We start from the raw sequence: 23,920 nt of genomic DNA, 5'->3' as shown, positions 1-23,920 counted from the left end.
GCTTGTTAAGGTCTAAATTCTATCTTAAGTTCAAATTCATTGCTTAAAATTGATCTTCTTGATTAATAATTAATTCTACAAGCATTTAATATTCAATATTCATTTAATTTATTTATTAAGATTGATAACATGATAAATTGAATCTTGAACATATATATTTATTACCTCCTCATTCTTCCAATCTTATCATTATTAATTATATATGGAAAATATTTATTATTGTTCTCTTATGAAATTAAAAGTGAAAAGTTTTTATCGAGAAATTTAACAATATCCTCTCATAATTTTCAATACAACTTCAATCATAAAAAAAAAAATTCTATTTTTTCATTCTTTAAGAATTTCTTTGATAACATTTATATAAGCTACTCAACTTATGTCACTTTAATATTATTGTATCAAAATCAAAAAACACATTATTGAGGCAATATATTCGACGCGTGTTGTAATGCTGATGCATAGAGATACATATATTTATATAAGCAACTCATCAATTTATGTGACTTTTAATTTGCTTCTGGCTCTGGTTGGTTCTTATTGGCTTTGTGTCCCTGCTTGTGCTTCAACATGAAGAAGCGAATCCACGTGAAAACCTCCAAACCAAATGCGATGGTACCCAACAAAGCAAGATTCCCAATGTATCCCCACTTCCATGCAACTCCCCCTTCCAAAATGGTAATTCCTTTGAATATGTTTATGAATATGATAGCCAGCAACCCATAACCAAGAAAATGATGGTACATATTCCAATATTTCCGGTAATCATCCGTCACCTTTGGCTTCAAGCGAAAAGCCAACATCTGAAAACCAAACACCTATCTTTCATCAATGTACATCCTAATAGAGATTAATGCAATTAATAAGAATGAAATTGAATCAGTTTCTTTATTTATTTTTTCGGTTAAATCTATATATGAATAGGATTTAGCGATGTAAATCTTAAATACTATAGAATTATAATTGTTGGTTAGAAAATTAATAGTGGGTGACTATTTTTTTAACAGATAATTCAGCCTTTATATTATTTTGTTAATATAATGTTAGAACTATCGAATATTCAATAATGAAAATTTTCTTATACTAAATGCATTTTAGAAAGCAAAAAAATTAACTACATATTTTAAACTTTTAAAACAGATGCGGAGCATATATTAATTAAATATTTTAAAGCTAAACCTAATTACTAAGGAATGGATCTAAAACTTAAACCAAGGGTGAAAGCATATGCTTTTGAGGGATATATAATTTTAAAAATTAATTATTAAATCTAATTAAATAGGTTCCTTTTAGTTTTAATTTTTTTTCTTTAAAAGCATTTTTTAATCTATTATGATTTTCTCTTTTAAAACATAGACCTTTCATCATCATTTAAAAGTAATATGCTTCTTATATTAATTAATTTAAAAAAAAATCTTTTAATTCCCTTTAGACCTATGTATATATTGATCCCACACGTACCCTAAAACGAACTATCCATCTACAATCTCCTTTATATATAAATATATCTGTATAACCTATATTCGCTTTATTAGATAATTAAATAGTTTTGAATGCTTTATGATGATATTTGATATTGTAAAGGTATATAGAAAGGGAGAAATATTAATTAATTACCTGGACTGTGCTAAGGGTGAAAATGAGAATGCCATAGTTTCGATGAGCGTGGAAGGTGTAGTATCTAGAAGAATGCCCGAGACTTAATCCAATAGCCCATCCAGTGATGCCAACGAGAAAACCAGTTAATTGGCAACCAATGTGCAGGTTAAACCACATTGGCTCCCATTTGAAAGGAAACACCCGAAAGTACCTTGCAGTAATAATTCCAATCGGCAACAGTGTTCCCCACCCAATAATGTTCAGAACTCCATGTACCTAAATTAATTTCATGCACAACCATAACTATAAATTAAATGTGCCTCTACAACACACAGGAAAGAAATCATTCTCCTATGAGACTAATCCTGTTGTTTATTTGTTATTTGTGTAACAATGATCACCTCGATTGTATAGGTATATTTACCAGAGTGACTCTATTAGGAAAAGAAAAATGTATATGAATATAATACCTAATTAATTAGTAGTTAGACATGTGGGAAGTTGAATTTGCCATTCTTCTATAAACAGAACAAATTCAATATTCTTGAAAATATCTGGCTATCTTTAAAGTTTTTTTTAATTTTAGCAGTTTCACATGCCAAAATTTCATTGGAATCATAGTGAATCTTTGAACAGTTAATAGTAACATGTCGATCCGAATTCAATTCAAACTTCTAAAATATGGTTCAAATTTAATGAAAACCAGATTATTTTTTTTTTGGCTTTTGCAGATTTTTACAGATTAAGCCTGCATTAGATCATGATCGAATTACAATAAAGGATATCAATTTTAATTCAGATTCAAAATTTAAAAGGTCTCCCTACATTTTATTGGGTGAATTCGGCCTAACCGAGTTGATTCATTCCATTTTGCCACTCTATGTGTAATGAACACTTACCATACACAAACACTTCCAAAACGTTAATTTACCAATAAAATAAAATATAATTTGGATCAAAGACAAGTAAGATTGGTAAATTTACTACAGAAACGATGACATATGTTCATGACCATTTTTTCTGAATCAAGTATCCCTCTGCCGAAAGTCATAGATGATGACAATCTTTACCTAAGCATTATTAATCAAAGAATAAAAGAAGAAAAATTAAGTTATCGCGTACCGATCTAAGATAACTCCGGTACTGTCCAGTGCTGCGACCGTTGTCAGTCAAGTCTATGACCTCTGTGCTGTCGACGTTCCGAAGAGTGGTTGGATGTCCAAGGGGATGTCCATCTTCAATGTCATACCCAACTTGCCACACATGGTTCAGCTTCGTAACGTTGTACACTTCAGAAGGAAGGACCAATGTAGCATACATGGTGTTCCTATTAGCGACCTTTTGCTCAACTGACATGTTGGTCACAAACGCGATTTTCGACGGAAGAAGGCTGCAACCGTTTCTGGTCTCCTTAGTGACGTTGTATGTGTCTATTTTCCACGTTCCGTCGCCATGTTTAATGGCTATGATGGCTTTGGTTCCAATCATCTCAGGCCTTTTTCCCGGGTTCACACCCCACGCCATCCACCCTTGTGGGGTGGGGAGTGTGGCACGGAACATAATTTCTAGTTCTATGGATTTATTCGTGACATTGTGGTAGGACCAAGCAAACTCTGCCCCCAGAGTGCGCAGTGTCTTGCAGTCTGAGAGGTTCTTTTGTTGGGCTAGCTTGAGGAATTCTTCACTGCAGGGTTGAGCACGGTGGCCAATGGCCAAGGAGAGAAAAGACAGTACTGTCAAAATGGTTAATGGTAAGATGAGTGAAGATGACATGTTTTTTTGTTGTCTCTTCATGTGTTTCCTTTTGGTGGGAAAATGTGATGCATAGAGAGATCTTATGAAGTGGTTTTCTCTCTTCTGAATGGTGTTTCCTAAAGTACAGCTAGTTGCGTCATGTTTTTAATTTGCTGTTGCTGCAGAATCACTTTTGCTCTTTTTTAGTCTCTCAAGTGGATTGGTTAGTACTGGCATACTTCCCAAAGAGGATAAGAATTTAGAAACTTCAAACCCACGTTCAGGCCGCAAGTGGGTTTTTTGTTGCTCACACAGCTTTCTTTTTGAGAATTAGTGTGCTAAATTTAACAAAGGTGCTAATTAATTACTAACTGTACGAATTAGCTTAAGTAGTTTTGAATTTGAGACCTGTATGTCCAGTTAGTTAAATTCTTAGATAGAGACTTTGTTGTTCATTATCCGGCTCAAGTATGATTAGCTGTAGTTTCTAACAAAAACAATTAATTACTTTGCATAAACATGTAATATATGTATGTATATAGTATACATTTGATCTGAAACTCAGAACAATCTCAGCTGACACAAACATACACCCGCTACTGTTTTTTTCTTCTGTAAATTGAGAATAAAACTACCAACATGGCATTATACTAATATAATTATGGAATTTCTTATTGCTGTCGTATATCTTCGACTTTTCACTCGTATTCTTTAATAGGTAATTGTAAGTTTTTTATTAGTGTTCTTTTGGATTCTATACTAAACTAAGGCACCATTTCCTCTCCTTATCATGTATAAAATGTATATAAATCATAGACTCTGCCTATATGCTAAAAGGTAAAGAGAGTGTAACAACTAACTTCAAGGGATTACTCGCGAGTAAGGTAAGACAGGGTTTCACCTAACGTGAATCACGTTTAATAAGTCACAAGTGAGTCTACAATAAGATCCTAAAAGTGTTAGTCACCATTCGGAAGAGAGCTCGACAACTCGTGTATTCTGCTTTAAAAAAAGGATAAACTAAATTTACACAAGTTGGAAAATTATGCTTACGTGACCTGTAGGAAATTCCCTTCACTTTTTGCTATTTTATGTAAGTTCTCTAAACCAATAACAGCCAAGTTGTTGGTACTTAGTTTGTCGTTCTTATATTCATTACTTTATGACGCAGTCACATTTGTTTCATACTTCCATCGAAAGTTTGTATTGCAATACATAGAAGTAACCCATTATTAGTCCCAGTGAACACATTATCCATCAATCAATTTTACTATATAAATAATTATAGAAAGATGGGTAATATGTAAATGAAATTTACCATGATCGTGACAAAATGTAAAAAGACTAATATATATGGCAAAAGGGAGATTAGGAGAGAACACTAGAGGAACCATTGGTATAACTTATGCAAAAATTATGACCAGAAAACTGAGAAGATGTAGCATGGATTCAACAATAAAATGAGCAAATGAAACTTATATTACACCACTTCAATATTATGAATCTGCACTCTATCATTTATTATGTTTTGGTATACATTTTATCAATTTCATAACTGCACTTAACCGTTTTATTTTATTATTATAATATGAATATGCACTTTTGTCATACATTGTGTTTTGATACTTTTTACAAGTATGGAATTTGCACTTTATTATACATTTTTTTATGGAAATATTATATATCTTACTGGTTTGGTTACAATAAATAAATATTTTATTATTATTAAACAGTTTAAAAATTTATTAATTACCAAAATTGTTAAAATCATCAGAATGTAATTTAGAGACCGAATTTTAGGTCGCCAATCCGAAAACCCGATGTCGCAATTTAGAGACTGAAATACTGATCACCCTGATATTAAAGTATTTTAATTAATTTTTTCAGCGACCAACCAAAACTTGTGTGGCTGTGTAGTTACCAAAACAGCAACCAATAGTATTTTCTAGAATTGGAATTCAAAATAATTTAAGAGTTTGTTTGGATGGAAAAATTTAAAATTCTGAGAAATTTAAAATTCTAAGAATTTCAAATACTTCAATTGAAATTCTTTTATTTTTAAAATGTTGTGTTTGGATAAAAAAAATTAAAATTATGAGGATGAAAAAAATGAATAAAAAAAAAGAAAAAATATGATTGGTGTACTAGTTATACGTGTTCCTCTTTCTTAAAGAAGATTGTAAGAAGAGAATTTCAATTTTTCACCTTTTAGAAGGAAATTGAAATTCCAGATTTTTAGTTATTTAAAATTCTGTTTTAAAATTACAAAATTTTAAATTCTTCATAAAAAACATCCAAACAATGAATTCTAAATTACAGAAATTCAAATTCTCTGATAAATTACTTTCCTCAATTAAAATTCTCTATCCAAACGCACTCTGAATGAAATTTGGAAACCGAATTAGACTCGGTCATTGAGACAAGAAAGGCAACTAAACAAGAACAACAACCTAATTTATAATAGCAACTGATCACATATTTGGTCGCTAATGGTACAACCCTTGGATTTGTGGGACTGTATCTTTCGATAGCTATTTGAGTCGCTGATATAAATCTCGACCGTTAATATAACCGGTCACAAAATATCATTTTTCTTCTTGTGATTTATAAGTAATCATTGTATTTTGGTAATTAAATCATTATTTAATCATTATGTTTTTGGGTAATTGAATCAATTTTTAACCCAATTGAATATGTTTATTATTCCTATAAATATAACGAATTTTAGTTTTCTTCATAGATTTTTTATGGTTTTAATCACCATAAATTTATTTATTTTTAAATGCTCCTTAATGATAACATTAATTGTTTAAATTAATATCTAGTTACCATTAAATAGCAACACGAATAATTTTAAAAAATTAGGCTTAAATGCAATTTTGATCTCTTCATTTTGTTTAATTCACAAGTTTGATCCATCTATTTAAAAACAGAGACATTTAATCCTCCTATTTTAGAAAATTCATAACTTTGGTTTCCTTATTTAAAAATAAAAACATTTGATCTCATATTTAAAAAAAATTACAATTTTAGTGTCCATATTTTAACACAACTACATTAGCCCAATTGGTGCCAACTAAGACATTAAGCCAATACATGCAAAGCAAATATATCATATAACACCTTTTTTTTTAGAATTACATTAAAGGGAAAATGTATTAGTCATGCAAGAATGAAGATGACACTATCTACAAGTAGTAAAACTATCAAATTGCTCAACCCACCCTAATTGGGCTAGCATGTGTGAGCCATGGCAAAAAGGGCTCTAAGGCCCAAAAAATTTAACCAAGGTTTTAATTAAGATGTTTTGTATAAGCCAAGTTGAATATGTTTTAATCGAGGCTAAGGTGAAAATGTTCTGGCTGAGGTTGAGGTAAAAATGCTTTGATTGAGAAAAAGGTGAAAATGCTTTGGTCGAGGCTAAGTTGAAGATTTTTTGCTTGAGTCTAAGCTGAAATTAGTATGATCAAGGTTGAGTTGAAATTATTGGTAGTGTACGAGTTGAAATTACTTTAAAGAAGTCAAGATGAAAATGCTTAAGTAAAAAATGCTTTGGTTTAAGCCAAGTTGAGGGTATTGTGATTGATGTCAAGTTGAGTATGCTATGGTTAAATTCAAGCCAAAAGATGCTCTTATTGAACTCGAGCTAAAAATGTATTGGTTAAGTTGAAGATGAGTTAGTTGAGGCTGAGATGAAGATTGGCTAGTCAAGATTAAGTTGAAGATATCTTGATCGAGGCTTAGCCCAAGGTGCACTAAATCAAAGATGCACGAGTTGAGGTTGAGTCAAATATGCAATGGCTAAGACTGAGCATAAGATGCCCTAGTCGAAGCTAGGCTAAAGATGCCTCAACCCTCATGCGAGGCCTAGGTGAATATACTCTAACTGTGGGTGAGATGAATGTACTTTGGTCGAGGTTGAGGTGAAAATACTTTAAATAAGAACCATACAAAGATATTTTGACTTAGATCAAGTTAAAATTACTCAAGTTAAGGTTGAGTTGAAATTATTTAATTGAGACTAAGTTAAAGATATTTTAGTAAATGTCGAGTAAAAATAACTATAGTCGAGATTTAAGTTAAAAATACTCTAATCAATGTTGAGTTAAAAATATTTTTATGAATAATTAAAAACATACAATTTTAAAATAGTCATCACTGTGGGTTGGCCTTGGTTACAAGTCTTGAGCCAAATCCTTTAGTAGGAGGACTTAATTTGTGGCTTTTTCCGCCAACAATTTTCAAACTTTGGTTAGGTCATTTTGTCTTTATCTATTTTTTGACTTTTTTTTAACCCAATCTATTTTTGACTTAGTAATCACTTATCACTTCTTACCTATTAGCTGCGTTGTTGTTTTTTTGTTGGTGGATTCTGTAGTTTGTTTCCATGAATCCTAAACCATATGTTTTTTGTGTACTAATAAAATTTCATTTAATTTTAGTCACACAGGTTTACTGATAATAGTGATCCAAAAATAGGTTCTATTGATAATAATATCTCAATACAATATTCTCTTAATAATTAAATAACTCAGCTAATTGAATTAAAAAAAAAATTAACTCAGTTAATTGAGTCGCGACAGAGCCATGCAATGGGAGTAGCTGATTTCAAACCTTTATTTAATTAATCTTATTGACAACTAAATTTTGAATATCTTATTATTTATTTTAAGATTTTAGATGATAAAATTGATTTTTGTTAACTGCGATACAATTGATTTTTGAATTTCAGTTCATGTTTTAAACTCTAAACTTATGTAGCTGAAAACAAAAGTTCAAATGTAACTATGAATGATGATGAGATTGAGAACCACGTATAGAGAAAGAAATGTCTTCAAAAGCTTAAAATAAAATAAAAAGCAACATTTTCATTTTCTAAATGTACATGACTAAAAGAAAAAAAATTGATATTTATATATCTTAATATATAAATATAAAATTGTAAAAAAAAATTTAATTTGATAGCCAGCTTCTTCTCACACCGATCCTGCATTTTCCTTGTCCAAGTCACTGTAAAAAAAACAAAAGACAAAACCCCGAATCCCTCCCTCTCTCTCTCTCTCTTCATGGAGTTCAGACATCGAAATTACAGTGCCGAGCTTGAATCTCACGCGCTCCCTCGCCTACGCGCCGGAGCTCATCCTCTCTCTGCTCCACCTCCACCTCCACCTCTCTCCCAGGTCTTTCTCGTATCACAATTTCTCTCGCAATTTGTTTTTCTTCTGTTAACAATTAGGCTACCTTGCTTGAGCAGTTGTTGTGACTATCCAGAATCGGTGTTGCATTCACCGTTTCGGATGCACCACGAAATATATCAGTTTTTTTTTTATTGCGTAGAGTTAGGATTCAGTTGTATCATCCTGAAATAAGAAAACGCCTAGGATTTTAATCATTCAGTTAAATTAACTTCTATCGAACTTTCCATGTGTAGATACCTTTATCCTGTTTCATATAGTCTAATGATTCGATATTGTTGAAACGAGTGATGTGAGTGTAATTAGTTCTGTAAAATCTGATGTAATCTGGATATATATTCAAACAATCATAGTCATGAGTTGCATGCCAGTAGTTTATGTAACACTGCAATAGTGCACTAAGAGCTGAGGAAAGGAGGGGAGGTCGGGAACTAGGAAGGATTTCGTAAGTAACTACAATTTAGGACTTACTAATTTCTGTTGACTTGCTTAATGAAAATATTTGTTGACTTGCTTAATGAAAATATATATAAAAAACTGTGGTCGTGTTTTTTAGGTTGATTTGTGACGGTAAAATTTTACATATCTTGCGCTTTTGACAGTATTCATTTATTTGTTGATATGTTTGTTTTAGGTTGATGCCATAGATTGTGGGAACACTGATTTCTATGATCCACTGAGAGGAACTAATAATGATGCAAATGCCGCCCCTCCTGATCATGACAACTTGAATGAAGCTGCTGATCATCAGCCAACAAAGGAGTGGACCTCTTTCAGGAGATTACTAACGCAGAGGTTTCCTGTCTCCAAAATGGTTTCCGTTGCTTCAGTAAGTTTTACAGTATTTTCTTTTTCTAGTTTACATAAATTTTAAAGATATACTGCATATAAAATTAAAATAAAAATATTGTGGTATCTAAGATAGCTAAGGGCAAATACAGTTTGCTGCATATGATGGAAGCATGCATTGTGATGACACTGTAGATTGGCTTTGAACATTCTTAATTGTCAGTGGTGGTAGATCAGTTTAGATCATAGATGTGAATTTTGATACTGCTGGCAAGTTAGGTTCAACCAGTGTGAATTTGGACATTACCTCCTTCTGCAAGGGTTATTCATTCTTTCCGTGTCTTTGTTTTAGCTGGCAAGGGAAAGGCCAGACATTTTTCTGTATGGAAAACAGTAGAACTATCTGATACTGTTTTATTGGTTTCCATGTGATTAAAACATTTTAATTGACTACATTAACGGATATCAATCATTAAACATTTTTAAGGGAGAGGTGTATTATCTGGCTGGAGCAGACTTGGGAAAGTTGTGAATATGTGTTGTGCATAAAAATAAATATTGACCAAGATATTTCTAAATATTCAACCATTTATTAATACATCTCATATTTCACCTTAGGTTCCTTAATTATTCTTTTTTCCACCTCTCAGCTATAAAGATAATGAATCGAGCTTGGGATGGGCATTGTTGTTTATGATTTTGCATTTTAAGGGCCCTATGCTAGTTGCCAGATAACACTGCTCATATGAGCTAACCTTCTGTTGAAAAAAGTTCACAAACTTTGAAATATTCTTATGAAGTGTAAGATATAGCAGTTAATTACTATATACTAACATACATCTGTAATTTCTATTGTGCAATGTTGATTGGTAGAGGATAGGTCTTAAAGTAAGATAGGTAAATAATCCCTTATATTCTTAAACCAGTTTTGATCCTTTATCTCTAACCCTTTCAGTTTTTATTATAATTATCTAATTATTTATTCTTTAAATTACAGATGCCCGATGTTTTAACGAGAAGTGGAAAATGTATGGCAATATTTTTACATTGTTTTTCCTTTTGTTTTATCCTTTATTTATCTTCACTTAGTTATGTGACCTCCCAATTTTCAGTACTTGAGAAATCTTCAACAAATATGCACTTGGAGGAATTGGAGGATCCACAAAAATTCGCAGACGAGGGTGTCAAGACGATTACGTGGCAGGAGTATGTTTCTCGACTACATGAACTCAAAGATGAAATTACTCGTTCCTGGCTTGCTGAAGATCGAGTGACATCCTTAAAGTTATCCATAAAGGTGAACTTTGATGTATTTAATGATTTCTTTTCAACATTATAGTTTGTATGAGTGAAATCACCTTTTGGCTTTTTAAATGAAAAAAGAGACATTTTTGTTTTAGTTATTCCATTTAGCTGGAGAGAGAGATGGAAACAATTGTGAAGGTGGGGGGTTGAGAGGGTGTCGAGTAAATTGTTGAAGAAATATTGGGTGGGCTGATTGAAGAAGCTCTTCATCAGAAAAGTGGGAGAGACCTGGGATAATCCCTTTTTCTGGGATAATCTATTTTCCCCTTTATCAGATAGTGTAGGGATTAACGAGCCCTTTAAAATGGATATGCCATTTTGTATTTTCTTTTCCGCCTGTACTTTCTTTACTCTTAGTAATATTTATATGCCAGAATACAAATGTTGTTTAATTTGGTTTAACAAGATTTTAAAATACTAGGGACTTAGAGAGATGGGCCTACCCATTTAAAATATAACTCGTTTTTATACTTAGTTTCGGAGTGGGAGTGAAATCATACTGATTTATTTTCATTTCTTGTCTAAGTTTGTCTTGATTATGATTGATTACGAGGGTCTGAAACTGATTATTCTGTTTGCAGGTTGCTAAGCTTCTGATGGATACGTCAGTATTTGAGTTTTATCCTACACTTTTTGTTCTTGTCACAGATATCATGGATATGCTTGGGAACCTGGTTTGGCAACGCATAAAGCGGAAAGCTGAGTTTTCCGAAGATGGAGCTTTACGCTGCAACTTAGCAGGTCCTTTGTCAATTTGAAACTCATCACAAAATGTTGTTTACTTCCATAATCTGTATTTATGTATTTTAGTCAGGTTAAGCTTGTGGCTTGTCTGAGGGTGCTAATAGTTTTTCAACATTAAATCTTTTTCATGCTAATGTTTTGAAGACTAAGGATTCTGTGTTTTAACTGCAAAAAGGTTCTGAATATCTCAAACATCAGAAGCCACCAAATATGTTTCATTTTGTATCTTGTATCTTGTTTATAGGAACTAATTTGTACATGTTATACAATCTTGATGATCTGCATTAGATAAATGGACCACTTTTAGAAGTCACATCTTTTTTCTTAAATGTTTTATTTGAATCTTGTAGAAAACTTTCAAGCAAGGGATATTTGTGCTGATGCCAAAGAAACTTGCTATAACTGGTTCAACAAAATTGGTGCTGTGCAAGAGCTTCTTCCACGCATGTGAAGTCCTTATCCTATGCCCTGTATTTAATTTATTCTGTACATGTTTTTTCCCCTGAAGTTATTTTTCTTCTCTTCTGTTTGTGTTGGTTCGAGACTTTCTGATGCCATGTTTAATGTGATGTGACAACTGATAAGCATTTTTTCTGTCAATATTGCTTGAAAAGTTGCTACAATATAGACATTTTCAGAAAAGTTTGAAAGATTTTGTCAATAACATTTTGAATTTTAACAAGCTGTTGCACTAAAGACTGTTTCTCAGTGACTGGTATTTGCTGACTGTTTATCTGAAATTGTACTAGTTACTTGGAGCTGGCAATATTGCCTTGCTGGCGGTTTTTGCTTGAGCAACCTTTAGACAGCCTCCGACGCTTGGTAATGATGATAAGAGGATTAGGAGATCCAGTAGCATCTGCATATTGCCGTCTTTATATGGCTCACTGTGCTCAGAAGCTGCCTTCACATGATATAGGTATTTTTGTTGATATTATATATCTATCCTTAAGATGTGTAAAAATGTAAACAAGAAGCAGATGGACCCCTTTTAATTGTTAAAATACGACCTGTATGTATTTAGATATATTTTGGTCTAACCTTTACATACGCAATTGTTTATCATAATGCTCTAACACTCTTACGAACTGTAATCCAAGACCTTAGTGTGAAATATTATATATTCTTTGGTGTCAGTACAGTCACAAATACTCTGGTTTAAAGTTCTTGTATTTCTTCCATAAATTGCCAAATTTAGAAAGTTGTTTAGAATGTGAAAAGTCAGCTGGTTAACACATCATTGTATTAGTTATACTGATAAAACAGAATCAATGAATCTAGATTATTGCTTCATACTCTTTCCTATATGAAAATTTGTGCTCTATAGCAGTGCTTAGTTGCCTCTGATTAATTTTCTCTTGCTCCTTTTCTGAAATGGGATGCAAAGGTCACTGACTTTGTTCATTCTGAATTTAATATATCCGATTGCTGTTACATACTTCTTTCTCATGTTTATTTTCATAAAACTTATTTCATAAATTGTGCAACTGGAACAGGCTATCTTGTTACATGTGTCAATGACATCAGAGTTGTTTTGATGCAAATCTTGTCAGCCAATGAAAGAACTCATAAAAATGTTAAACTCAACAAAAAATTGCAAGTCAGTCTGATGGAACCAACCATTGAGTATATTATGAAGTGTATATTTACTGGGTTGTCTCAGGTATGTGATGAAGTTTCTCTTCAAAAGTATACTTGTTTTGGATATATTATATATGATCATATTTCCATATATCTTGTTATACAAAAGTGTATAATTGAAATTTCATTGATTAGTATGTTTGCTCTTCTATTTTGAATTTTCCATGAGCATTTCAAGGGAGTGGAATTGCAGGTTGAAATTTCATGAAACAGGTGTATGCACATATAATTAGCTAAATGGTTGGGGTTCTTCTCATTATCATAATGAAAACTCAAGTCTTATATCTTAATCTTCATGAAGAATTATTGTCGTTATCTTGTCAAAAACTGGATAGTAGGAAAAAGAAAGTCAGTTTGCTAATGTTTTTCCTGCTTTTCTCCCCTCTATATCCTATGTTTTATGCTGATCTAAGTATGGCTAACTGTGCTAAAGAGACAAGTCAATGAAGTTTTATCAGAGTTTGGATTGATGAAGAATCAACAGGATTTGGGGAGTGTTTCATGTGTTTCAATCATTCTTCATCATTTACTGAAGGAACTCCCTATAGAAGTAGTTAGTTCCAATGTTGTGCAGATCCTTCATCTCATTGAATTTAGCAAGGATAATTCCTTTGATCAGGTATACTTTTGCAATTTCTATCATACCTGGATACTTCTTGTACACATTATAAAGTATTTACCATTTTACCTTATTATAGAGGCATCTTCGTTTAAGTTTTTCCAATTTGCGGTTTTAATGTTCTTCTTTTTTGTGATACAGCATATGAATTACAGATTGCTTGGATTCAGGCTGTACGAAAGAAAATCCCCTGTTGATATTGTTGATGCTGTGTTAGATAAAGTTATTCAGGTATTTGTAAAATTCTAGCCCATCTTGCATCCTTTCAGAGTTACATTATTAGGTTCTTTGCCATTGCATATATTTTTAAATCTTCATCTCTTCATCCATCTACACCTTGGGGGAAATTGTGTATTTTCTTTGTTGTTTCCTCTCGTGGTAAGGTGATAATTGGGGGTTGATTCTAGCCTTCTATATAATTAATTGAAAGCTAAACAATCATATACTCTTCCCCTTAGCATATTATAAATAATATATACCTTCACTTGTTTGTACATAAATCTCCCCATTTTTAATTTTTAACATACCAGTAATCCCTGTTATTTACATCAAGATATTTTTTTTGGTAATTTATCCAACATCTATGCTCTCCACTCCTGGTCAATTTGAGTATATGGTAATTTTTACCTCTGTAAAAAATGTGTAGTCTGGACATCATTTGTAAGCATGCTTTCAACTGTCATTATTTCCTCCAGGTATTTCATTTGTTCTCTAATTTGGCTGCAACTTTAGGTTATTGCTCTGTATGATAGCCTTGACGAATACCTGAAGGTTGTAGATGCTTATACTGATCTTATTCTTCAGAATCAGATGGTAAGTTCAAGTGAGTGAGTAGAATCAGACTGTTATTAGTTCTCCATGTCTTCTGAAAAAGGTTTCTTATGCCATTATGTATCTTCTTTGTTGGGTCACTTGGGTGCACTAAACTGTTGACCATTTTACATGGTATAGATGATTTTGGCTGAAATTTATGCATTTGTAGTAATCACCTTTTTATTTCTCTGAGAAAATATTAAATGTTAAGGTTTAGATATTTTTTAACTAACTATATTGCTTAAGGAACAGTGGCACTAATTATCCTTGTAAAGCTGTGATAAACAGGTGTTAAATATTACCATGGCACTGAAATTTGTGTCTGCTTAAGGCATTGGTTTTATGGTGCACGTTTGATTAATTTAGTGAGCTCAATAGGATCCATGTTCTAAGCTACACAACTTTCTTTTCTGGCTATCTATGCAATTTTAAATCTACATCAATTTTAAAACTTCTTCAAAGGCTAAGCTGGGCTTTAAGGCAGTTCTTATCCTTTTGTTGCTAATTTGATAATCACAGTTGATTGACATTCTATAATGTAAATGTAAATTTGATGCAGGAATAAAAAATTAAATAAATAGACAGAAAGAACAATTCTTCTGTATCATATCCTTTCTTCTCACAATAAATTCTTTTAATAGAATTAAATAAGAAAAGAGATACAAAAGGAAGTAGGAGTAATCGTAAGTCTTCAGCAAGGAGAGGTTTGAGCTTTGAAACTCTTTAGGAGCAACTAATGATTGTCTTGACTTGGCAGTTAACATTATATTACCCAAATGTTTCCTACAAGGCCAATGTTTGGCATTTGTGTCATCATCATCTAGATCTACACAGTATATCGACATATTATAGTTTTGTAGGTTGGGTGGGTGTGCTGGCAAGCTTTGTTGCTTCCCAGTAAATCCCATTTGCTAAATCTCAGGCTTTGAATTTTTAATTTACAACTTGCTTGATTCCAATCTCTTAGATATTGAACGTGCTCCTTCTGAATGAAGCTTGATGTCCATATTGGAACAAATTAATGGCAAAGTGTTTTTAGCAAGAATTTAGTGAATTTGATTCCTTAGTGCTGAATGAATTGCCAATAATACTTGTCTTGATTAAATAGTCAATAGGGTAAGGGTACCTATGAACTGAAATGATAAGGAAGCTAAGTACAAGCCAATCCCCCAAAAGTAACAAGAGATCTATAACTAAAAAAATTCTGGAACTAAGTTTCTAAGCTTTTTTGTGCAAGAACGATTTCCTGTCCTCCTTTCTTTACATTCTTTCTTTCTATCTATTGGTATGTTCTTTAAGTAGACAATCGTCAGTCAAACATATATATGACAATTTAAAGAAATTCCATAGAAAATATTGAGATTTAAACTCTGGTCCTTGATGGATAAATTGTTATCTGATTACAAAGTTTAGTTGCAAATTGATATACCTGTTACTTTCAAATGACTAGAATAATATTTAATATTTTCTTTTGTAATCTTTCCTCTAAATACAATTGTTTATGCCAGGATAACCATTTGAAAATCATTTTGGAAGGCATTTCAAAGCGTACTTGGAATAAAGGAGTTACAGAGGATGAAATGCCGAGCTTGCAATCTCTTGTGGTGAAGCTTCTGTCTCATTTTAAGCATCTGGAAGATGTGTTTTCTCTGGTATGTTCCTAATAATATCTTGTTGTACTTGATCATCTTTCTTTTTACGTCTTTCTTTATCATTCATTCTTCAATACATGTCCTATAAATACTAGTGGTGATTTGGGTTGTTGTTGTTATTATTTTGTAGGATCAGTTTCCTGAAATCTTGGATGTAATGTATGGCAAGTCACAGGATGTTGTCTTTTTGCATATCCTTAATATGGCGACAAGGTACCATTTATCACAAACATTTTGTTTTGCTCAACTCCTTTCATTCCATATCACCCTTATTGACACTCACATGTGACATACCTTGGTTCTGTAGTCTTAGAATTTTGGGTTTGAGCCTAACTAAGCCTTACAAAACCGGCTAGTAAGGTGAGGGTTTCCCCCCCATTTATATATATTAACTTGTCCATATCACTAGTCGATGTGAGACTAAACCTTCACCCTTGAGGCTGCAATTAAGATGGGCTAGGGGTGACCGCAATTAAGGTGGTTTTCCAACATCTAGTTTGTATATGTTATGTATGTTCTTTGAGAGTTTGAGGAATAAGATTTTTTAACTTTTGTTACTTAATTGAGTTGATTGATATTTGTGTACAAACTCTGTCATGAACCAACTACCATAAATGATTTTATATTACATCTCTAATATGCCTCCACATGCCAGAGGCTTTGGGGCTTGAAGTGTGAACATTGCAAGTCCACTTATCTTGTGCTGAAATTCATTTATTAGAATTAGTGTGACAAGGATCAACTTCTAGACTGCTTGGTCATTAGAGGCTTTGATATCATGCGAAGAACCAACTATACCCAAAATTTGATCTATTAGGTGAAGAAATGTGAATGATTTTATATTAAAATTTAACAAATTCCTTTACTTCTGTGGCAATTTAAAAAAAAAAAACATTTTCTTTTGAGTTGTAAGGCCATACAGAGTTGAATAAATAGAGAGGCAGAGGGGGGGGGGGGGGGGGAAGGTGCAAAAGAGAGGGAAAGGGGGAGAGAGAGAGGGAAAGGGAGAAAAGAGATGCAGAAATGAAAGAGGCACAAAAGAGAGATAGGAGAGAGAGGGAGGGAGGTGTTGAAGAGAAAGGGAGAGACAGTGAGAGGTGTGGAAGAGAGAGTGGTGTCAAAGAGAAAAAAGGAGAGAGGTGCAAAAGTGATAGAGTGTGCACTAGAGTTTTGGGGTGAGAGTTTTCAAATTTTTTTCATTTTGAAATCCCTTCTTTGGATTTGATATCCAAACAAGTCATTTTTGCATATGATATTTTAAATCCACTCAAAAGTTGAGTTCTTCTCTCCAAGCTCACCATTCAAAATTAGGCTGCGTTAAATACACCAAAATACCTACTAATATTGTACAATTTCATATAACCATTCATTTCTTTCCTCTCCTAAATCCCCTGTATAGGCTGTACTTGCACATAAAAGCTGCTGTAAAGTGACTGCACTAACGTAGATAATTGTTATCACAGAACCTATACAGACTTACACTTTTAAGTCTACTATCTTAGATCTAATTTTGAAAAATACATCTTATTTGAACTTTTATTTTCTTAAATCATGAATTGCTATAAGGCTAAGACATTGAGTCAGCTTTGCTAACATTAAATAAAGTCATTGAAACCCAATTAAAATTGATGGGATTTTTTTTCTTTCAAAAAAAGTTCCATGGGAAATTACATACAGATCCTGAATCAAAACTTAACCATGTATCCACACTACAGAGTTTACTTTTGCATTTTCAAATGTTTTTGTTTCATAATATGCTATCTGCCTGCAACATACTCTTGATTCTATCTCTCTGATTGGTGAGTATAATTTGTTAAGTATTCATTTCATTACCCTGGAATTATCTGTTATTATTTGTCAAGCAGGAATGGTCGCATTAGTGATCCGACGAGCATACAGTTGCTTTTTGAAATTTCTCTGGCTCTACATAATAATATAGAGTTTATGAACATGAAAGATGATGATGGCCAAGTGGCATGTTCAATAGCTCGCTTTGTGCACATGGTAACCTGTTCCTTTTGATATTATTTGTCTCTATGGTCCTTTCTTTAGTTGTGGTAATGTTTTTTCCATGATATGAATGTTGACTCTTAATTGCCTCTATTCACTAGGTAGATTATGGAACAGAGATGGAACACCATTTAGCATTTCTGGTTGATTGCCGAGGAGCTTTTGGTAGATTAAATGAGCTTAAGGTTTGTCTTTGTTTTTTTTAAAAGTTGTGGCAAAATGCCCTGCTATAAGTGTTAAAGTTATCTTGCTTTCTTGCAGGAAACTCTTGTTCACTCTAGCAATTCTTTAGCAATTCAAGCTTTGAAATGTGCTAAGAAACATCTGAATTTTGTCAAATCCTGTGTTACATTTAGTGAAGTCACAATACCTTCTATTTCTGCTCACAGGCAGTTTGATCTTTTTCTAGAAACTGCAGAGGTAGGTATGTCAGTTCTTGACACATCAATGTGGTATTTATTTTTGCTACTTTTATATTTTTCATGGATTCATAGTTTGAATTTTTCAGGTTGCATTCTTAGGGGGCTTGGTTTCTCATTCAGATGGATTGATTGATTCAGCAATCAGCTGTTTGCATACCTTAGACATAATTGATGGTTAGTTGATATGTAAAACCTGTAAATTTGTTGCTGACGCATTTTGGAAGTACTAAGAACCAAATTGAATCCTTGTCATTTGTTACTTGTGGCATGTCTATTTTGTGAAATTTATTCAATGTTAATTTTGTATGTGCTATGATGAAACAGTAGTGGTTAAAAGGTTTTGAGAACAATTATCACGATTCACAACCAAAACTTGTTCATGTTGTCCAAACTATAAATTGTTTTATATTTTTTAGTAACTCAATTCAGTCAATTGTTTTGAAGAAAGCCCAATCATTTGGGCATTTTTTCTTCTTCACTTTTATCCCCTTTTTTCAAATATCTAATGATTTGAAGGCATTTATGAACTTTGTAAATCTTTTTTTTTCTCTTCTTTCTCCTTTGTCGAGTATCTAATGATTTGAATACAATAATTTGAGCATCTTTTTTATTTTTTTATTTTCTCTTTTATCCTTTCATCGAATATCTTATGATTTGAAGCCATTTATGAACTTCATAAATCTTTCAAATTCCTAAAGCCCAACAAAGATTGGGGATTCTTATAACATAGAGATTAAAAGCTAACATGGAAATTGTTATATTATACAGTTAAGTCTCCAATAAGATGTTGATGTAGAACCTATATACATGCATGGTCTATAATAATGCAATGGTAAATGATCCGAAGGTGCAACTTGTGAAAATATTTTCCATTTCACTTCATTTATTGATTAACCCAGTCAGCAACTAGCAATCTAATATATATTTGTAGTTGACTGAAAATGATGTATCAGAGCTAAAATAGGTAGATCATTGGTTAAATTAGTTTTATGCTTCATCATATACAAACTGAAATGGATAAAGTCATTCAGTGGTAAATTATGTTATCATTTGGCTAATAATATCATATTAACTGTAATGGAAATTTTTTGGTGCCAAACTTTAGGGTTATTTTCCCTATATTGTTGTTACCCAAGGCTTCTAAGTAAAAGTTAGAACTTAAAAAGGAAATGTGATCAAACAATACTAACCTCTTCTTGAATACAAGTACCCTAGCAATAGTTCTTATAAATAACTAAAATAAAATTGGATACTTCGATATGTTAAAGACAGTAAGACACCTGCCATTTTTTTGCAAGAGGGGTTTTTATTGAGCATCATTCTCTTTGGTCTTTTGGTTGCTTGTATCAGCATTTTTTTGTTTTTAATGTAGTTAAAATACATTAACTGTGCCACCATGGCTTCTTTCTGAAAAATGACTTTTGTCAGTACTCTAGATAGCATTCTTATAATATAATTGACTGTTGATTTGCTTGATTTTGTAGGCTTCCGAACTCCAACTGATGTTGAAGGACTAGTTTCATCTATTAGAAAGCTATGTGGCTTCTTAATTATGGTTCCAGGTTGTAAATATTGTTTCAGCTTTGCACATTGATATACATAGACACTTCAAAATCTCTCTTTCTGGGATGCCTCCATTATTAAAATTTGTATAGAAATATATAGGTACTAGGTTAGAGATCAAGTTCCTTTTAACCTCTTCCTTGTATGCATGTATTTACTATGATTTTCTTCAACTTTATTGAAGGTACTCTTAGTTTACCAGTCACCTATTTCCCAAATAGCTTATTTACATTGATCAGCTCCCGGTCTTGGTAAGTTTTCTTTGGGATATACCACCCACCCCAGAATACTTCCCTTATTGTTTTAATCTCTTCTCTCCCTTAGTGCATCTTATTCGATGAATGAATTGAAAACCCTTGCAGGTTTGAACCAAAAATGAGGGCACAAATTTTTTCTGCTATCATATTATTATTGACAACTTTATCACAAAAGAGACTGCCATATCATGCAAATTCACAGGTATAAGTGGTATAGCTTTGCATTTCGTCTTTTCAATTGCATTAATGGAATAAAGATGACATATCTACTCTTTCACTCCAAAATGGACAAAACATTGAAGTTTGTTGAAGAGTATTTAGAGAAGTCTTGCTTCTTGTTTTGTGTCCAAAGTAGTGGATATAAATGTCATTTGGTGGTCATAGCTCCAGTATAAGTAAAGGTCTAGGGTTAAGCTAATGTAGTATAATTATTCTGAGCCAGTTAGTGAGTCTAATTTGCCTTCCCTTTACTTTTCTCTCAAACTTCCCCTGCTTTCTGTCTTATAAGCAAAGCTCAGTAATGTCCTTGTCTGCTTATGCATTGATCTTCCCTAGTTGATTAGTCACATTTTACCTGCGAAGACCTTTCTTTTCCTTTGGAAAAAACCTGCAGGGACATAGAGGTGGAGAGGTGAGACTATTTTATTATATGATTATCTATATTCAATCGTTGTTGAAATGAAGATTTCTATAGTCTGCGGAAGCCATAATCCCTTGTTCCACTATAATGCCATTTGAGATGTTAGTTCTTGTTAAAACAGGAGAAACAAAGGAATAATAGACTGGAAACCATGTGTTTGAATACACAGTGGATGCATGTTTATCGGTTAATTACATTAATTATACATCTGCCTATAAACCACTATTATTCATGTACCAGAATATTATATTTTGACTTTCAACAGTTCTACTAACCGGTTTCTAACGAAGGTTTTTCTTTAGTTTCACTTGTTTTTTCATACTTGCACTGACTATAACAAGTGTAAGGTATATGGTTTTGTAAATCAAGGTGTTCCTGACATGTTATGGTTTATGGTTTTTGTATCTTAATCCTCAAAACAATATTTTTTTTTCCTTTCCAGATTCCAGGCAATGACATGTTATACTACGGGGATTCATCGTACAACCAAGAGCTTGTTTCTTTGTCTAAACTTGTTCTTGAGAACCTGCTTAGTGCCGTTCAACAAGAACCTTCCCAGGTATCATCATTTTGGCTGAATTAATAGTGTTTGATTTATTTAACCAATTATAACAATACTGATTTATTATAACAAAATAAAGGCTGCTCGAGGAATTATGGCACTTGAAGCTTGCAATTGCATTGCTTCTTCTTTCATGGTAAGCTCTTCTATAGTTGTTTTGAACTTAGTTCTCACTATCATTGACGTGGGGAGAAAATACAAAGGAAAAAAAGAGGACTAAGATTATAATTTATAAATTCTTTAAAAACATTACAAAACTATTTCCAATTTAAGCATCATACCCTGGCAAATGGGTATTTAAATCAACAAGCAGTTAACCCATTAACTGGTTTGTAGTGTGTCTGTATGTGTATATATATGGTCTCTGCCCCGGCATCCCCATGAGATTAATCCCATTCATGGTAATCGTCTAATATTTCTTTAACGATAAGCAGAAATTTATGTACAACATTGTTCACTATACGTATATAATATAGTTTGCAGCATTTTGTTATAAAAGGTAGAAGCAAATGAAATGTCCTTGTTTTTGTCAGAGAAACCGATTCAATATATAATTATGAGGGAAAGGATGAATGTTTATTGATGAACCCTAAATCCCAATTGCTGTGCCAATGTGGTTGCAGCCTTTGGCTAGGTTTTGAAGATACCAAACGAACGATTTCCCTGGATATTCAAGATTCAAATTATCCTTTCTCAAATGATAAGATGATTTCTCTCAACCTCCCCTCTTTATTTAATATTTATAGGCAATATGCTTTTTTTGTTTCACTATTGCCGCCCTGGCAGCCCACCCAACCAACCTACCCCACTCCCTCACTAATAGACACCCAACTAACTACTAATTGAAATACGTGTTTGCTTCATTTCTCAGGTTCAACAAAATTGTTCTGTTTCACCCTTGTATGTCCTTATGGGTGAAATACCCCTTAATCCTAATGATTGAATGGAACAGAAAAAGGAAGTCAGAATATACGTTTTCTTATGAGTCCCCATGATAATCTTCTATTGTAATTCGTAACATATTCTTGTTTGAATTATCCATTTTTAGCATAGCCTTAACTGGTATTATGTTAGGGGATCAATCCTTGTTGAAAGTCATCATACTCTGTTGTAACTTGTAACCACAAATTGCAAATGAATTTGGTTGCTTGGAACTTGCAGAGTTGTATCTGAATCATGTGCAGATTCTACTTCAGCTTTCTAATAATGGTTTCTTTCTTGATTGTTGACAGCTAAGCAATGAGTTATTGTCTTCTTGTCTTACACTGGTCGAAACTGCCAAGTCATGTTTGAGTGCCAAAGACAGATACCTCCAGTCAACCATTCAACTTTTAAACAAGCAATCGCCAACTTCTGTAGGGACTATGGTGTCTACTTTTGTATGATTTGTGTTCATCTAGGCTGATAGGTCACTCGTGACATCTATTTATAACCTTGTTTTCTCTGGGTTTTTTTTCTCTCTGAAAATGTTCTTTCTCCGTGTGGGTAAGGAACGAGCTTTTGTCTTTCCCTCCCTCTTATTTTTCTTTATTTTGAACGAGGGGGCTTATTTGTTGCAAATTTATTATTTCTTTTTCTTTCCTCTAGGAATCAAATTTATTACTTCTAAATATCGTGAACGAACTAAAAACGGGGCATAAAGTTAAATTTTCTACAGTATTCAATTGACCTTAGTATCTTCCTCTTAACTGAATAGTTAAACTAATTTTGGCTAGCATAACTGCATCTAAAAAAATTATGACGGATTGAGTTCACGCCATTAATTCTCCAAAGTACCTTTAATTCAGTGAAAACATTCAGTTACTGATGACGATCCCCTTTTGAAAGCATACAGTTGTTGTTCCAAATACGCGAAACAAAAGTACCGTGTGAGAAACATGGCGGCTTCTTGCGTGGGGTACCCCTAATGGGTATCATGGTGCAAATACTACTTTTAGAATGGGTTGCACGGTGCGTGTATATTAATATTACACCGATAGATTACTCTAGAACCATCTACATTAGATTTTTCTATCTATTTTGTGAAATATCCTGCTTCTTCCTCGGTCCCCTCCTCTCCCTTTCATCACACTCCATCATCATTTTTCTGTGTATATTAATATTACACAGATAGACTACTATAGAACCATTTACATTAGATTTTTCTCTCTATTCTATTAAATACCCTGCTTATTCCTCGGTCCCCTCCTCTCCCTTCCATCACACTTCATCATTCTTCCGTGTATATTAATATTACACCGATAGACTACTGTAGAACCATTTACATTAGATTTTTCTCTCTATTTTACGAAATACCCTGCTTCTTTCTCGGTCCCCTCCTCTCCCTTCCATCACACTCCATCATCATTCTTTTGCACATCCAAATAAAAAAAACCACC

At 32.8% G+C, this 23,920-nt stretch overlaps 2 protein-coding genes across 4 annotated transcripts; one reads left to right on the top strand and one right to left on the bottom strand.

The window, feature by feature from the left end:
* Positions 1–305: 305 nt before the first annotated feature.
* On the bottom strand, positions 306–3,468 carry LOC100791697 (cytochrome b561 and DOMON domain-containing protein At3g25290). Its single transcript, XM_003545073.4, has 3 exons — positions 2,719–3,468; positions 1,615–1,872; positions 306–800 (listed from the first exon to the last, which is right to left on the bottom strand). Exons 1-3 carry the CDS (start codon positions 3,388–3,390, stop codon positions 507–509), a joined length of 1,224 nt encoding a protein of 407 aa, XP_003545121.1. The 5' UTR covers positions 3,391–3,468; the 3' UTR covers positions 306–506.
* A 4,841-nt stretch (positions 3,469–8,309) lies between these two features.
* Positions 8,310–23,152, top strand: LOC100791167 (VPS35 endosomal protein sorting factor-like). 3 transcript variants are annotated; one of them, XM_003545072.4, is made up of 23 exons: positions 8,310–8,510; positions 9,160–9,354; positions 10,312–10,342; positions 10,427–10,611; positions 11,201–11,360; positions 11,714–11,810; positions 12,113–12,282; positions 12,860–13,026; positions 13,438–13,623; positions 13,765–13,854; positions 14,356–14,436; positions 15,945–16,088; positions 16,219–16,301; positions 17,954–18,092; positions 18,200–18,283; positions 18,360–18,518; positions 18,607–18,694; positions 20,005–20,082; positions 20,268–20,334; positions 20,446–20,542; positions 21,423–21,539; positions 21,622–21,678; positions 22,775–23,152. In XM_003545072.4, the coding sequence occupies exons 1-23, from the start codon at positions 8,397–8,399 to the stop codon at positions 22,925–22,927; spliced, it is 2,742 nt and encodes a 913-aa protein (XP_003545120.3). In that variant the 5' UTR covers positions 8,310–8,396; the 3' UTR covers positions 22,928–23,152. The 3 variants fall into 3 exon arrangements, with proteins under 3 accessions (XP_003545120.3, XP_006595724.3, XP_014622521.1); XM_006595661.4 differs by having other exon boundaries at positions 20,005–20,085; XM_014767035.2 differs by lacking the exons at positions 8,310–8,510; positions 10,312–10,342 and having other exon boundaries at positions 9,216–9,354; positions 20,005–20,085.
* Positions 23,153–23,920: the final 768 nt, after the last annotated feature.

Source organism: Glycine max, chromosome 14, assembly GCF_000004515.6.
Source record: "Glycine max cultivar Williams 82 chromosome 14, Glycine_max_v4.0, whole genome shotgun sequence".
In the NCBI taxonomy this organism is placed as follows: Eukaryota; Viridiplantae; Streptophyta; class Magnoliopsida; order Fabales; family Fabaceae; genus Glycine; species Glycine max.
This window is presented reverse-complemented; position numbering and strand designations above follow the sequence as displayed.

Excerpts from the sequence above, each read along its gene's own strand:
- LOC100791697 (XM_003545073.4), bottom strand. The coding sequence starts at position 3,390 with ATGAAGAGACAACAAAAAAACATGTCATCTTCACTCATCTTACCATTA. Across the intron at positions 1,873-2,718 it reads ACCGGAGTTATCTTAGATCG|GTACATGGAGTTCTGAACAT; the intron begins GTACGCGATAAC and ends AAATTAATTTAG. Across the intron at positions 801-1,614 it reads TCACCCTTAGCACAGTCCAG|ATGTTGGCTTTTCGCTTGAA; the intron begins GTAATTAATTAA and ends TTTGGTTTTCAG.
- LOC100791167 (XM_006595661.4), top strand. The coding sequence starts at position 8,397 with ATGGAGTTCAGACATCGAAATTACAGTGCCGAGCTTGAATCTCACGCG. Across the intron at positions 10,612-11,200 it reads CCTTAAAGTTATCCATAAAG|GTTGCTAAGCTTCTGATGGA; the intron begins GTGAACTTTGAT and ends TTCTGTTTGCAG. Across the intron at positions 11,811-12,112 it reads CAAGAGCTTCTTCCACGCAT|TTACTTGGAGCTGGCAATAT; the intron begins GTGAAGTCCTTA and ends AAATTGTACTAG.